The following is a 17010-nucleotide window of genomic DNA, read 5'->3' on the forward strand; positions in this document are numbered from 1 at the left end:
CATTTGTGTCCACCTCAAGATGAATTGTTTTAACCTTCCAGCATGTAACTTCACTAGATCAAAATGTATCCAGTACTTTATTTTATTTATGTAATTTTGCAAAGCTAACAACATTTCCATCAGCCTTGGCTGTACTTTGTGTTTACTGCTATCAAGCAGATATTAGCAGTGCCACCAGGCTGCTAACTTAAGATGTTGGACAAAGTGCACATAAGCACTACAAAAGACAACAGTTATAACATTTATAACAGGTGTGGCTGAGAGATTGAGCAGGTCGTCCTCAAATCAGGAGTCTAGAGGTTCGATCTCTTGTCTGCATGTTGACGTATCCATGGGCAACAGACTGAACTCCAAATTGGGCCATTGGACAAAAGGCAGGGTACACCCTGGACTGGTCGCCAGTCAATCACAGGGCTGACACATAGAGACAGACAACCTTTCGCACTCACACCCACACCTATGGGCAATTTAGAGTCACCAATTAACCTTACAGGCATGTCTTTGGACTGTGGGAGGAAGTCGGAGACCCCGGAGAGAACCCACGCATGCACAAGGAGAACATGCAAACTCCGCACAGAAAGGCCAACTTTGCCCAAACCGGGGTTTGAACCAGTGACCTCTTGGCTGTGAGGCAACAGCGCTAACCACCGTGCAGCCCCTGAAATTTCTCAACCTCTCAAATTTGTTCCAAGAAAAATGGTGCAGTTTGGACCTGAGACGGAACAAAATATCACAATATTATAGTCAACCAAAATGACCAGCAGGTGGCAGCATGAGGAACATATTCCCTCTACAAATCATTCAATTAACGGCCTTTTTTCAACAGAATTAAAAGTGCAAAATAAACCACTGAAAACAGCTCCGTGACATACTTTTGGGTCCCGACCCACCAGTTGAGAACCGTGGGATTAGATCATGAGCACCCTGGCACTTTGTGTAGCAGCCTCATTGTCAATATGAGCGTGTAACATGTTGATGTTTTTATAGCACAGTATAAGCACAGCCTTATGAAGCCAACAGACCACAGTAACCAATTCCATTCAGTCAACCGCCAAATAAAATGTGATGCACAGAATGAAATCTTGGCTTGGAGAGTGCATAACTCTTTCTTGCTGCACAAAAAGTTGGTGGTTGTTCATTGGGTGTCTAACTGATGCGTTTTTCACAATATGATATGAATTTTCCAACATTTCCAACTTTTATTTAGGAGACAGGAACTAACTGCTACCACCAATGCTGATGACACCTATCATCTATCAGGCCCAGCAGGAGGCCGATCCAGAGAACCAGAGAGTATCAATATTTTGACAGGCCAGTGTCTGAGTTGAAAGTAACATGTCAAATGCCAGTGGCTTGTTGCTTTGCAGTTTGCACACAGCCTTTCAAGTCTGCTGCCTCTTTCTGGGTTTACTGGGGCGTTTCTCTATGCAAATTGCAAACCGCCTGACACACGCATCCCATTTAAGATCAAACGCAATTATTAACATACTCAGGTGGGTGAGAGCAGACTGGGGCTGTCAGCACATTTCTTTGTATAATGGAAAAAATAAGAAAACATTCACATGAGCTCCACTGGCTTTTATATTAGAAATTGTAAATCGTAGGTTGACAGAATGATTTGATAACAAGCTTTGTCAGACCACTTATCCAGGGATTACAGCGCTTGTTTTTCCACACTGTCTTATTATGAAAATATAGAGCCTGTGCTGGCATTGATATATGTGCTTTTGAAGCTTTAGGTCTGGATTCACAACTCATGCTTGAAATAATATTTATTTTTGGTTTGTTTTGCATGAAGCCAGAAATTGAAACTCATTTCCTGTCAGCTATATACGCTTCAGATGAAGGGCAGGATGGATATAAATCATTTAAAGTCAACATTTGTTTGTGGCTTTGAGCTAAGATTGCGCAATGTAGAGTAGTAGTGGATGGAGATAATTTTCTTCAGTGTTGGCTGAAGTCATCGCAGTAGGTGGTGCAGGAATGCACATTCGCCATGTCATGAATATACATCAACGCTATCACACTTTGCTACTTTGCAATACTGCTTAGGTGGAACACAAATCATGTGGAGGCTGCAAATCTCAATGAAAATCCACTGAGATGTTTCTCACTGAGATGCACATTCCTGCTTTCCCACCCACTCCCACAAACACACACACAACCGCACGCACGCACAGCCGCACGCGCACACATGCAAATCCAAGAGCGCAGAGAAATAATTGGTCTTTGAAGTTGTGTAAATCTGTAAACCAAACAGACTGTAAACATTGGTAATGAAATATATGTTAGCTCGATAAAGGGTTTAAATCTTGTGTATTTTTAATTATTTGCTTCACTTTATTTAACTGGAACAAGAAAGATAAAAAGTATTTGCCGTAGCTTCGTGACTAAACAAAGTCTGAAAGGATGACTCACTGGTATTGTTTTCATCTGTTGACCTAGATGCGTTTGAGTTCTTGTGTCTTCAATGTGTCTTTGCTGCTGTATTGAACTTATTTGCCTCTCAGAATGAGCAAATTTCATCAAAATCATATGTAACAATTGACTTTTATATCTTTAAAACTCTTCGAGCACTGTAGAGGCAACTGTACTGAATATGTGCTGACAAAAAGAAGAAAAGTACTATGGATTTCATCAACTATCTGTATAATGGAGCATATTGTCCTTTACTTCTTTTACCCTGTTTTATTTGTGTCTGTGTAGCATAAAGGGCCCCCACTTTCCCGGAAAGCGTCTGGCCCGGCCACTTCCCTTACACCGCCGCAGCTGTTCATACAAGACGCAAACATGAAATGATACAGGGCAGAGCTCAGAAAAACCTTAGAAAAATAAAGTGTGAACAGCACAGCAGTGAAAAAACCAGAGACCCTCCCTTTTTTAAATGCTCTCTCAGGCAGAAACCAAAGGTCTGCCGGCCAGCAAAAACACACCGACACCCAAGTCCCTGACCGAGCTGAATCTCTAACAAGATACCATTAAAAGAACAAGAAATGCCTCCAATCGGTGTGAATGACCTTTGGAAAATGGCAGGCTGGAGTTTGTAACCTGTTTTTGTCCCAAAGAGAATCCCTGAAGCTTATTTTCCTCTGAGCTGCTACATGCTACATACGAACAATGGTATAACTGCTCCATGTATGACACACTCAATACGACTTTACATCAAGTTTAATTCATTCAGCAAGCTCCGGGGTACACTTGTTATATTTGGATGAATGTCTCCATTGTTGTGCAACCTGTTAAAGGCCAACATTTAAGATTCCACTTTGGCTCTTGACCAGTGACAGCTGTGCATCTCCAACGTTAATGTGAAGATGGGATCCTTCACAGTTAGTATTAACTTCCTTTTCATCTTTTCATAATAAATTTCACATTTAACTCACATTTGTTCTTTGGTAAAGTAATCTTTATAAAATATGTGAATACACAGTTCATCTCTCCTTTAAAATCCCTTTAAAGTCTTCAGTTGTTGGGGTCAGTTTTCATTCTTAAAGTTAAAATATTAAAGTTAAAGGAGTTTGCCCCTGGAAAGAGGTCACTGTCTGTCAAAGCTCTCTGCAATGGATAGAAGCAATACTATTTAAAATTGGCACCATAGCTGTGGAGAAAGTTGTACAAACAGCTCGTGGTTTCGCCCATTCTACATTCCTACAACACCCAGCGTGCATTGCGCCCCTCCCTCTGAAAGGAACGGCCCTGCGAGAGACACTGGATTGAAATACTATTGTTTCCACTCAAGGACATTGATTGCTGATTGATTTTGAACGAGACATGACATTGGAGGCGGGCGTCCTAGATTGAGGAAGTGTAGTTTAGCGAGCTCCCTGGCCTCTGCCAGATGACGCGTTTTACGCAAGCCCGGCAGAGGTTTTCCAGGGCCCGTTGGAGAAGCGGATAGCGTCCTCCAAAGGCACAGAGCCAAATTGCGTTTTTTTACAACCATAATGGCGTTAGCTTCATAATAGCATGATAGGACTGGGGTTTAAAACCGGCAAACTGGCCCTTTAAGTCCGCTTCTTTAGCAAAATGAGTCAGAACAAGGGTAACTGACCCTGTCGCCCAGTGCCCTTACATTTTTTGGTGTCACAAAGCGGTAGTGAGTCAACACCATCAAGAAAAAATTCAAGCTGTGTCAATCACCCAGCAGCGTTTAGATCACCAGAGAGGAAGTGGAGTTTTTTTTCCAGTCTCTGCTGAGGTGAAAGTAAACTTGTACAATGGCTGAACAAAGAAAAGATTGATGACGAGGATGAAACTTTGAAAGCAAGAGCTACTGAAGTAAAAAGCAACAAATTCCTGGATAAAGACAAAGAATCCAAACGTTAAGTAAAGACACCGTCCAAACACTCAACTGCAATGACCTCTTATCGCCATAGGTGGCGCCAAAGAGAAAAAAAACTGAGCTCTTCAAGATTTGTATTTTAAATACTTGTACATTAAGACAGTCAAAATGCTTTGTCGGATGCTGTGTTAGAGAGTTTCCTGATTATAAACCAGGGAGACAATGTGTTAATAAAGTTTTAGTTGTTGAGATAAAGAAAAAACACCACACAGTTCCTCGCTGTGCTCCTAGAAGCACAAAAAATGGGATCTCACCTTCACGTTTGTCAGTTCCAACATTGAGCTTATGTATTGACCTTTTCTTCTGCACTTTACTCTGACAGACACAGTTCATCTCTATCTGTGATAAAAAGGCCAATCATCTGTCAGGTTTTAAAGTTGTGTAACTCTGTTGTAGGTGCTAGGATTCACATTTCTGTGCCCTGAATGTGTCAGGAGTGCAGTGGGAGAGGAAAGGCTGTTATTAAGTTGACATATTCTCACAGGGAGGCTTCTACGTCTTTGTGTTGAAGAGGAATTGTGACTTTTGCTTCACAATATTTTGGCCAGAACGCAGTTCTGATTGACGCCAAGATGTCGACCTAAGGCTGTTGCCAGTGCACATAGCTCAATGATGAATCACAGGCTGCAGCAAAGGGTCAGCCGGCAACCTCTCGCCTGTTGGCTTTTATAGGTCATCTCTGGTATGCCATGGTGCATCTCACTGGAGCAGTTCCTGTAGAAAGGGGTCTCTTTTTTTTTCACATGCAAACCTCCAAAAGAATCCTTCTGGACAAACTGTGGGCGGAGGAAGTTGGGTTTGAATGTCAAGTATCATGTGTCTAGGCAAAAGCTTCTTGTTGAGTTTGCAAACCCCATCATCTCTCCTTACTGCGGTCCTTAGTGTACCACCATCTGGCCCACAGCTGAAAACTATTAAGATCCGCTGGAACTTCCTCCTCACTATTCCTCCCGGTTTGAAGGCAAGTAAGTAGCTTTTATCTCAGCTCTGTAGTTGTTTGCATGTTTCTCTCTGTAGATCTTTTATTTTTTTTCTCCACTCCCTGTAAAGGGTAGCGCTGCTTTTCTCTGATTTAGTATGTTAGGGTGCTGCATTTGATCCACAGGAGTTAAAGTGGCAGGAAAGCTGCAAGAGAGCAAGCCTGGCTTTTAGATTAGACTCCAAGACACCACGGTTTATTCAACTGAGGAATTCTGGGACTTAAATTCATAAACAGATTGTAGTTGCGATGTCTTATGTGCTGCGCTTAGCCTGCAAGATTCCAGAGCCGGGGTGAGAGCAAAGAGAAGAAAACAAAGGATCTTTGTTGATTTTCTTTACTGAGGCATTATGTTGGGACCCCAGTGCATGCTCTGTTTCTATCCCATGTTAAAAGCCTGCCGCCTTTCAGTGCATATGGGTCAGATTAGTGACTGGCTGAGAGGCGTTTAAAAAGGGGACGCTGACTTTGCTTTCTTCCTTTCCATTCTTTTTTCTTTAAAATAAGCATTTTCAAACATTGTTTTTTGTCCAACGTCTGTATTTGGATTCATTTTTGGATTGGGCTGGAGAGAGAAAACTCCACAGGGTCAAAGTAGGTCGCGCTCACTTCCAGAAAGAGTCTTTCCCCAGCCAAATTCCAACTGTTTGAGTCACTGAAGGTGAATTGTTACTCTGGACATGATTTCTGCTGTGTGTGTGTATCGGGGATGATTTTCTCAGTAAGTGTCGGGTCATATTTTCCGCTACTTTCACAAAAAATTCACGACACAATTCAGACTGCATATTGTGAGTATTAAAGGGGGTATGTAAGTATTTTTACAAGCTTTTGTATGTTCAGACTTTACTTGAGTATCTTGTTAGATCGTAATTGTATTATCTTGTTTTGATTGCTATTTAATTATTGTTTGTGTGCTAATTTTTTATGAGAATACTATAAGACAGATATGCCGTTGAGAGACTGTAAGCACATTCCATATATGTGTGCTTTACATGTATACATGAGCAGACCTAACCTGCTTCGTCCCCTGCAGCTGGTAAACATCGAAGGGAGACTGAAGAAGTTTGCAGCTCTGTGTTAAGTTTGTATGTGTGTGTGTGTGCGTGTGTGTGTAGGTGTGTGGATGTGTGTCTTGGGGTTGAAAGTTCTCCCAAGGGGGGTGCTGCTGAATCACCAGACAGGAAGCTATTAAAACGGGCAGACACTGAAGCTGTCAATCAAACGGAGTGACATCACAGTCAGGTGTCAGGAGAGGAGTTGGCCTGCACCACAGGGTGTCTCAAACAAACACAGAGGTAGCCAGGCTTTGTCTTCCAACAGGCCTTTCTGTGGTTGTTGCCAAACTGAGATCATTTAAGGCCGATTAAGGGATCGTTTAGTGACTCGTATCGTACATAAAAAGATATTTCCCATCTTTTGTTTGTTGTTGACATTTTACTGTGAGACTGTAACGTCAAATATGCCTTATTGTCCTTTTCTTAAACACCCAGCACAGCTCCAGTGGGAGTTTTTTTCAATCATTTCTTCTAAATGACTGTTTCAGCTTTATTTCTCAGGTGTGCCACCTCTACACGGCTGCACTACTTTTTTTGTCCATGATTGAAATGAAGGGAGGCTGTCCAATTCCCCTCCATCGTCCTCCCACGAAAAGATCCCCACTGACTCTTCTCTCTTCCATGGCTTTATGAAAATTAACCCAAAACAAAACCACATAATGACACTATACAAATTACCAGCAGCCGTTAAAGGGAGGCTGATGCTAATGCGGGGCAATTTGCAGCAACATGTTGATGATTATGATGATGATAATGACGATAATAAGACTTTATTTTTAGACCAAACTTGTTTTTTTCAGTCCTATTTGCAACATAGGAGGCAAAAATTAGGACAGGATGCAAAGATTCATGCGTTTAACATAACATTAGAATCACAGAAGATCTGGGACTTGATTTTATAAATGACACTAGTTTTATGGCAAAAGTTTGAATTGAATGGTTGGAGCATGAGATAGTATTGCTGGTACTAGTATAGTTGGTAACACATCATTATCCTACGCTGATTAATAGAATTTCTCAAGGGGTTGGCCTCCTTGACTTTAAAGTAGTGACTAAACTTTAAACCGTATCTAGCTTGTTTTAAAGATTAACTTGTTTTGCAGCTGAGCACTTAAATCCAAAAAGCTGGATCTCTAAGGCTAAGCACCAAGGCCACCACTGCCAAGGTCTTGATTTGGCAGTCCAGATACTGCAGAGTAGTTTGCTGCTGAGTTCTGCAGAATCCTCTCTCGCTATCTTTGGTGAAATGTAAACAGTAGGAGCGTCCTTGTTCATCTACCCGTGCAGCGTTTCAACAGCAGCATGTCAGACCTGTAAATAAAGAATACAAGTTGTCTCTTTCAGCTGCAAAGATATTCTGTTTTTGCAGACTGAGGAATGTCCCAGTCCCCACCCTTAAGCTTGTTCCATTTAACATTTCTCCAGCCCTTTCCAGGGCCTCTGTTGCAGTAAAATATCCCCTTACTGTGAGAACCCACATACATTGTATTTGTATCTGCAAACTACATTTACCTCAATTATATGCTGTATATCATTATGTGTGGTTATGAAGTCCTCAGCTCAGGGCTTTTCATTTTTCAGTTTAAGGGGACAGTTGCTTATCATCGCGGGGCCAGTTTAATGCAAATTCTAAAGTAATTATAGTTCTGTCGTGAATGTGTATTTTTTAAGGGTGGTTGGTCATTAGCTCTTTCAGCAATAATATAAGTATGTGATTCAGCATAACCATCATTTATGTACTGCACCTTTCTGTGATTCAGCTAAATCTAATGTCACATTAACCTCCCTTCTCACAACGATCAATTTGTTTTTACATTTTATATCTCGTCTCTCAGCCTCAAGGACAATGGTTTGGTAATGTCTTTTATAAAACCTCATTTTCAAAAGGACATACTTCATGCCACACACAGTTTTTTGTTTGTTTGTTGTGTCGAGCATATGGCTAAGTAGCACAAAGATCCCTCAAGTCTGTTGAAGTGTCAGGTAATGAAAAATGCCCAAATTTCCGGTGGGAAGTTGTGCGGAACAGCACCAGAGTCTGGCAACAGTGTGAGCCAACCTAATTCTGCTTCACTTTCCATGCCCACATTTACACGAGGGTCCACGTGACGTAAATATTGCTACGTACATGGCTGTTAATGCGGAGTCAAAAACAAGTGACAGTTCGGACAGTACCCATAGCAACGATGCACATGCTCCATAGCCCCAAGTCAAACTTCCCATGAGAGGAAATGTGAACTATTTAACCATTAAACTATGACAGATGGCCACCATCAAGACAACCTAGCCACTACTTAGCTTTGTGTCTACCGGACATGGTGTGTTAAGTAAGTAGCAACATAACTACGGTGTATTGTTTATAAAATGCCCTTTCAGCCAATGACTATGCAGAATCTAAGTCGTAGTCCGAACTGAACCAAATGTGCATATGGGACTGACTCAAGTATTCAGCTCCTGTTTGTTCAATTTGTTCTTAACAAAGTCAGCTAATATATTCAAAATTAAGTCCTAATATTTTTAATTAAATGTCAGTGAGGCAAAATGCACTACAGAACACAAGGGGGCATAAAAGAAATCCATCGTCTTCACAAGTCCACCTTGTGACTGAGACTTGACCCGGTACCTGTGTTCTTGTGCCGAAGGTGCTTTGGTTTTATCAGGTATCAGTCATCTGTGTGGAAAATGTGTTTTTGGATACGCTTTAGAGATTGGGAGCTATAAAGTAAGAAAATAGACTATGAATGTGTTTCCACACCTTTAACCGTAGCTGCTTGTTAATTACAGTCCCATTAAAATGCTGCCAGTGTTGGTGTTCTCTCTCTATTTGGGGCTGTTGGGCTCCACCGTATGTTGGATCAAGACTTGTTAGCCTTACTTGAGCTTGAATCAGGTGTGACTGGCCTTTGGTCCCTTTTGGATCGGGCTCTTTTTTGCAATTAATTTATGCACATAAAATTATCAGCAGTTGTGATTCAGATCAGGCCTTCCTATCCATGTATGCCTTTGTGTAATCATGTTTGAGATAAAGACTGGTATGCATAATTAATCGCCCTCTGAACAAATGTTGTTTTTAACTTCCAGTGTGCTGGAACAGTTCTCAATTTCACACAGTTTTTGAAGGATTAAAGCTACAAATGATGTCTGAGCCTTTGTCCCATTCTTGTTAGCATGGTGTCTCAGGAATGCCTTGAGGGAATATCGTCAGATTTGTCAAGAGCATCCACTTGGACTCAAGGATGAACTGAGGGTTTGTCCACACCATTCTTGTGAAAGGGATATCTCAGGGGAGCCTTGAGAGATATTCATTACACCGTGCAGAAACCTTCACTTCAACGATGCAGCGATTAGAATTTGACGGGCAAAGGTCACTGTGACCCCACAAAGCACTTTAATCCAGATGACCGTGCTAATTATGGCAACATTTCATTAAAATATGACAAAACGATGAAGGGATAACTTTTTTATTCAAAAGGTCAAAGGTCATCATCACTGTGACCGTCACTTGACACTATTTCCATCCTTTTCCTGTGAAGTGATATCTCAGAAACCCCTAAAGGAAACACCTTCATATTTGACACAAACTTCCACTTTGACTCAGGGATGATATGTTAAAAGTTTTGTTAGAGGTCAAAGGTCAGGGTCTCTGTGACCTGCCCAGATACACAGGGAGATGTTCCCACCAGTTCATTCTCACTGCGACATCATAATGCTCCCTGTAAACCTTTCTGTCTTCACTTCTTGTCAATATTCAACAGCACTATAATTATTTTTTACCACATTTCACATTTTGTGGAGCACTGAATTAGTGACACTTGTGTGCTCACCGAAAAACATTGGCGATTGTGTAGATGTACGTGAAACATTCAGGTTTTATAATTTGTAGCTTCTTTGCAGTAACTTTTGTTTCTCTCAATGAACTTACATGCAGACAAACAGCGGAAAAAGGACAACAAGTCAAGTCATTTTTTTCGTAATGTGTTTTAATGACTGATGTATTTGGTAGAGAGAGAGAAACAGAGAGAGTTATGATAGACAATCGAGGCAGTGGTTCTTACAAACTTGACCTGTTTGCGGAGGCATACAACAGTAAGGTCTTAGTTCTAGTTTTTTATGTTCCAACCCAAGATGGATCACCGAGCATGTTCACGTAGAGAGCTGTCATAGTTTTTATGAATCACACCTTGATTTTTATCGCCTGTGGTAGCATAAAAATGTTAGCGGTTTGGTTTAGAGGCATGTGCAGGTTTTTTTTTCCATTCACGAAAAATCCCGTAATAGCTCAGGCTTCCCACGATAAATGGAAAATGCCCAAGATGGAAAATTTTAATTCATTTTCTAAATTGCCCGTGCACCAGTTAATTTGTTTGCAAAGGCAAGGACTGAAATAGCTGTTATTCAGAAAGCCGCGCCTTGCATATTTTCCCACAGTGCAAGAGTAAAGAATATTGATTGTAGAGCAGGCTGACAGCTACCCAGTGCTGGACAGTTTGTCCTTGCAGTCCTTTTAGATTGCTGAGCTCTCATGGGGAACTTATGCAAAGGTCTGATAGCAGTCAAGGCAAAGTGTCCGATTTGAGATGTTTTGCATTTGTAAAAGAAATTGTTCCTTTTTCCTTTATGCAGCTCAGCTTCATTGTAGTGTATCGCTTTCTGTGTCATCGCACAACCTGGCCGCACTGCTACGACTACAGTACGTTTTAAGGGAAGATGAAAACTGACGTGGACCACAGCCCACATTCATCTCTTACTTTATCCATATCCATGTAATTGTAAAAGAAGAATAATGCTGGATTCCAATCTTGTCTTTGTTTTGGATACGTTTATTAGTGACTTCTTGAGATGATTAGTAACAAAACATCAGCCTCTTTTGTGACGGCTAAACATCGTGGATACAGTTTAAATTTTTCTGCCTTGTGAATGTTGTGTAGGCAGCTGAATGTGTGTTGGTGATAGTGTTGAACATGTAGCACTACGACAGAAAGAAATGCCCTAGTTCTGTTAGAAATAGTAGAAAATAATGCAACAAACAATGATACATTTAATTAGGGCTGTACCCATCCTAACAGATTTGGCTGTTAAATTCAAAGCTTCGACTATGTGTCCTTTTTTTAACTTAGCACCACACCGAACTTCTATATCAGCCTACATCAGTCTCATGCTTTAACAGAGTTTTCCACAAGCTTCGGCTGTCAGGCGGAAATAAAAACAAGTCACGGTTTTAGGATTGTTAAGGAATTGAACTCTAGCTAGTGAGCTAGTGACTCTGTTCTTGACTTAAAACTGTTTTGTTAAATTGTTTCACAGGTTTTATTTACCGGTCTCTTTCGGAGAGGAGGAGACCTCTTCTGATTGTTCGGCTTCTGGCATAAACCCTTGAGTGCTCTCCACCAAAGAGTCTTTTGATACTCTTCTGTTTAGTTTAAAGCCTGCCATGCTGATGCTAAGTTAAAATATAAAAGTACAGGGATTCAACAAAAGACAACTGGAGGTCTTCAGGGGGCAGAGTACACCATTCTTAGACATGTTTTCAGACGTACTACTTTAAGGACTACAAGGGTTTTATTGTCAACACCTCAAGATTGCCTTCCAGATTTTGAGTATGATGTGGCCTTGTGGTACACTAGTGTTATACGGATGGACTGGCACCTCTACTTCCAACACATCCTGACAGCTAAACATCACCTCGCTCTCAGAGAGTGGTGATTTTTGCAGAAAAAACTACAGTTTGTTTTTAGACTCTCTGCCAACTAAAGACTTGAGGGGAAGGCCGTTTTTAACTCTCTTCTCTCTGCTGCTTTTTCCAGGTGGAATATAGGCAGATACTCAGGAGGGACCTTGGAGACGCACATTTTCCACTATGAACCGCGCCTTCAACAGGAAAAAAGGTGAGCAGAAATAACCGATGCTTGTTTAGCTTATGGAACTGCCTGATTTAGCAAAGCTTCTTTTAGCTACTGCAGACGGACACAGACCGTTTTAGACGTCTGAGAGAGGAACACTGGTGTGGAGGACAAGTCACTGGTCCTGGTCAATAGTAAACACTCTTACAGTCGTGCGTTCTAACACACAAGCTTGTGGACATTGCACTATTTGAAGGGGCAATCCAGCTATTCAGAAAAAAGAATTTTAGTTTCGTCATTATGACAAGTTGTTCTCCTACGCAAACAGTTATATAATGTCTTATGTGGTTCTGGAGGAGCTCTCCAAAGTTTAAAAAAAATAACCAGATGATGTCGACATATTTCAAGCACTGTCTTCAGTATTTCTGTTCACAAACTTTTTCAAATACAAAAGGAAATGTTTGTTGTGCCACAGCAAAGAGAAGATACGACTCCAAGGAGGAAACCCTCACTCACTGCTTGTCTTCTCGTGTGTGTTGTTTTGGAAAGGTGTACATATCACACTTTATAACTTTATACCGTGAATGTTGCGCAAAAACTGTTTTCTGATTTTATCCACCATATCTGAACTTGCAAACTAGAATAGTCTTCTTTATTTAAGCCCCATACGATTAATTATTTTGGCACAGCTATAAAGTCTTCAAACTGGAAAGCTCCAAATGAAAAACAACCAAAAAACAACTGAGTGATGTTTATGCTCATTCTTTTGGCTCATGAAATGATTGAACTGTTTGATACAAATCATGAACTGCGCAGCTTCAAAGGCTGTTTGACTGTCCTGGCATTCTGATGATTCATTACCATCAGGCTACAAAGGACAACAAAACTGTCAGTACGAGCAGAATACAAAACAGACCGCAACATTTATAGACAAGAATCATAACCTGCGTGTGGCAGGATGTGTGTGTAAGCGTTAGACTGTGACGGTGGACGTGCAACTGCACAGAGTCTTGAGGTGACCCCGCCCAGATGCAGAGGAGGGGATATTTGGAACTGCAGTTTGAAAAACAGCTTGATGTGTTTACCACCATCTGTCCCCCTCCCTCCTGTGTGAATCAGCAGACCTGGAGAAGCCTTGGACAGTGTTGGGAAAGTGTTCGGGGCCCAGGTGGTGCGCTGGGCTTTAATGATATTTGAGTGTCATAATTCACTTTTAGCCATTAGGTCGTCTATTTTAAGAGCCAGAGATGGTGATCGGGGATGGCCAATATTCCCTTCTCACCTCACATTAAATTTCTCTTTGATCGTGTGTGATGGGATTGCAGCACCATTGCTTTCTGTTGAACCCTTTGAACTGTTGTAGAAATGTTCCACCAGTGCCCACCTTGGTATTTTTGCTTATAGTGATGTCATTCCTTGGAATATCTTCAAATGTTTCATATCACTCGAATCTGTACGAACTCAGCTAACAGCTTATGTAAGTCAAAAAATACTAATAATTATAAAAAATATTGAATTTGTGTCATACATATAAAACATTATTTTTCTATAAAGTTACCAAAATAAACCACAAAAATATTGTTCTCAAACGATTCTTCATGAAGAAACAAAATAACAACATAATTTATATACAACATAAATAACAACATAATTGAACATGATATTTCTTAACATTCTAAAAGTAATTTTAACTGTTTATTTTTGTAGTTATTAAGATATGTCTCATATTTTGGGCTTAACATTGGTATTTTTGTTGTTGTGAGGTCATTTCTTCAACTATCTTCAAATGCTTCGAATCCCTAAAGTTTGTACACCCTAAATATTGTGTAAATTATGTTCAATGTTAAATTTAAGATCAATTTAAACAGGATCATTAAAAATAACTGCTTTTGACTGAACTGATATTTAAAGGAGCAGTTCGCACCTGGAAAAAGCCACTGTCAGTCAAAGCTGGTGTTCTATGTAATCGATAGAAGCAATAATATTTGAAATTGGTGCCATAGCTGTGGCGAAAGTTGTACAAACAGCTTGTGGTTTCGCTCATTCTACACTCCTACAACACCCAGCATGCATTGCGCCCCTCCCTCTGAAAGGAACGGCCTAGCGAGCGACACTGGAGTAAAGTACTACCGTTTCACTGCAGGCAATGGCACAGAGCGGTACAGAATCCGAAATAGAATATACCAGCGGATCGTCTAAAAAATCTTCAGGTCTGCAGTCTACATTTCAAATCTGACGATTTTAAACGAGACATGACATCGGAGGCGGGCGTCCTAGGATTGAGGAAGTGTAGTTCATCAAGCTCCCTGGCCTCCACCATATGATGCGTTTTACATAGTCTGGCGGAAGTTTTCCAGGGCCCATTGGAGAAGCAGATAGCGTCCTCCAAAGGCACAGAGCCAAATGGCTTCTTTTTTTTTTATCATAATGGCAATAGCTCCCCATAATAGCATGATAGGACTGAGGTTGAGAAACGGTGAACTGGCCCTTTAAATTTTTTGACTTTTACATGATACCTTGCCTGTACCTTCGCACATGTCTGTCCCAACACTGTGAGGGTATGTTGGACACACTGAACAAGTCACAACTTTCAGTTGGCTTTGGCTGCAGACAGATAATGAGGGCCCCTTCAAAAGGGAAAGAAAGTTAAATAGACAGTAAACGGTTCTTTCAACAAGTGCCTCCAGACAGTCAGGCACACGCTGACCATTTCTTTTCATCTGCGACAAGCTGCAAATGGTGCCTCCATTCACCAGCCTGGAATACAAGTGTGTTAAAGCCTTTTCGATAAGAGCAGGACAACAGTTTCCTGACCTCCATGATGCACTGTAGCATCAAACCACCAGCAGATGCCTGACCCTTAGGCTTATCTCGAGATTTAATTTCTGCTACACCTGCCAAAGTCAGTCGGTGGTAAATGGTGCCAAAAGGTCCAGAACAGATAGTGTAATAAAAGCTGCTTCTTCCCAAAAAGATGTTTTTTCATTTGAGTGCATAAAACATAATATGAGGAACCATTCATGTGTATGAGCAGCGTGCTTTTGTTCTTCCATGTGATCTAAATGAGTATTAAAAGTTTCCTGTTGCAGAATAAAGCCAATGTTGATGAGCAGATTAAATTTCCCTTCAAAGTTAAGCCTCCAAAGATTTGAATACAAAAATCTGAATAAAGGCCTTTATAGGAGTTCTGAATTGGTGTTTGAATTACACACAATAAAAGTGTTCTCCAACGAGGACGAAGATAAGAATATGCATAGTGCAATTGCTTCTCTTTGTACCACTTTAAAGTATATTTCAATAGATTTGGACCAGACTGCTATTTTGTTTCTTTTCCCATAATGCACTAGTTTGATTAATCCTAAAACACTAATTTTGTAGGTGTGCAGAAGCATTCCCATCAATCAAGACTATTCAGAATCAGAATCAGGAATACTTTATTAACCCCCGGGGGGAAATCTGGGGGATTATTATCTGTTAAGGATCTTTTGCAGTGGCAGCCTCTCGGTTGGGTTTAAATAATAAATGATTCAGTCCCAGATGAACTTAATTTGTCTGATAGCACAGAATTGCCTTGTGTTGTTGATGCTGTTAACATTGCTCCCCTCCATTATCATTTTAAAATGTATTGTTGATTTATTTCTTATTTATTTAGTTACACGAGGACTGTTGGGACCAAAGATTCAGGATAAGCACAGATTGTCTCTCATTATTATCTCTCACTTCTTAATTCGTAATATTTGAAATAGATATCTGAATAGTCGTCATACAATCCAACATGGATGTAAATGTTCTACACATCCTGCATGGCTCTGAGAGCGACGGCTGGCACTGGCCCACTCTGCTGATTTACCCCCCCTAAATCTCCGTATCTGGCTGTGTTTTGTGGACCTGATCACGTCCAGTAGGTAATGCCAAAAGGGATCTTGATCATTTTTATCACCCGTGTTTATTGCCCCATGTTCCTGGACGTGACTGGCACTGAACAGTTTGACTCTCCAGGATTCGTGTGCACCTTTCCTGACGTGCCACAGAGCAGCAGTGTAGACAACATGAGTCACTCAGTAACATATTTTGTATCGTACCAGAAATGTCACCTCCTCTGACTTCTTAAAGTGGTCTCATGACTTTGCAGTTAATGACCTTGTGAATACTGTGTGGTGTATACATCCAGTTTATAAGGTACACTTAGTTAAAACTAATGCAGTATAATACAACAGCCCTGCTGTACGGAGGTTATATTGATCAGTTTCTGAATAAAAAGGTTTTAGAGTGGTGTAGATATGGACAGGCTGTGGTTTGGGGAGCTGTTGGACTGTATGATTATGAGAGGCGCCTTTTATATTTAGTGTAAACGCATTGAATGACACTATAACCTTTAATTTAGAAGAACTACCAAAGTCATTAGTAGTAAAGGCTGCAGTTTGTTTGACAGCAGTACCTAGCAAACTAGCCGCTAAGTGTGCTTCACTTTGACCCCGTGTTTCGACCCACCATGTTGTAGTGACCTCGATAAGCAAATACACTACATTGGTGTTTTTTTGTAGAATACCTACAAAACATTAACAGCTCTTGACAAAACCCATTGAGCACCAGCCGGGATTTCAACGTTGAAATTTGGATGAAAACAGGGTGAAATCAGGTCTGACCTTCTAAGACCTTATTTCAACCTTTTTTCAACCAGCTAAAATACGGTTACGACATCAACGTGTCAGAAACACATCTTTGCTTTGTAATTGAGATTATTTGTTCATTTTAGCGTTGAAGGGGTGAGGAAAGGGATGATAATAGCGTCAT

At 40.8% G+C, this 17010-nt stretch overlaps 1 protein-coding gene across 6 annotated transcripts in view; it reads left to right on the forward strand.

Annotated features, from left to right (window-relative positions):
• The window catches only part of gulp1a (GULP PTB domain containing engulfment adaptor 1a), a 97538-nt gene that overhangs the window by 48928 nt on the left and 31600 nt on the right, over nucleotides 1-17010 (forward strand). For 3 of the 6 annotated variants that reach the window (XM_069663127.1, XM_069663133.1, XM_069663132.1), the window contains one exon: nucleotides 12181-12261. In XM_069663127.1, the coding sequence (XP_069519228.1) occupies nucleotides 12234-12261 (28 nt within the window). In that variant the 5' untranslated portion in view covers nucleotides 12181-12233. Of the gene's footprint in view, nucleotides 1-5208; nucleotides 5308-6022; nucleotides 6110-12180; nucleotides 12262-17010 lie in introns of those variants that run through there. The other 3 variants (XM_069663128.1, XM_069663129.1, XM_069663131.1) reach the window with 3 other exon arrangements.

This window comes from Semicossyphus pulcher, unplaced genomic scaffold, assembly GCF_022749685.1.
Source record: "Semicossyphus pulcher isolate SPU_LCO1_2020_fin unplaced genomic scaffold, fSemPul1.0.p SCAF_15, whole genome shotgun sequence".
Classification (NCBI taxonomy): domain Eukaryota; kingdom Metazoa; phylum Chordata; class Actinopteri; order Labriformes; family Labridae; genus Semicossyphus; species Semicossyphus pulcher.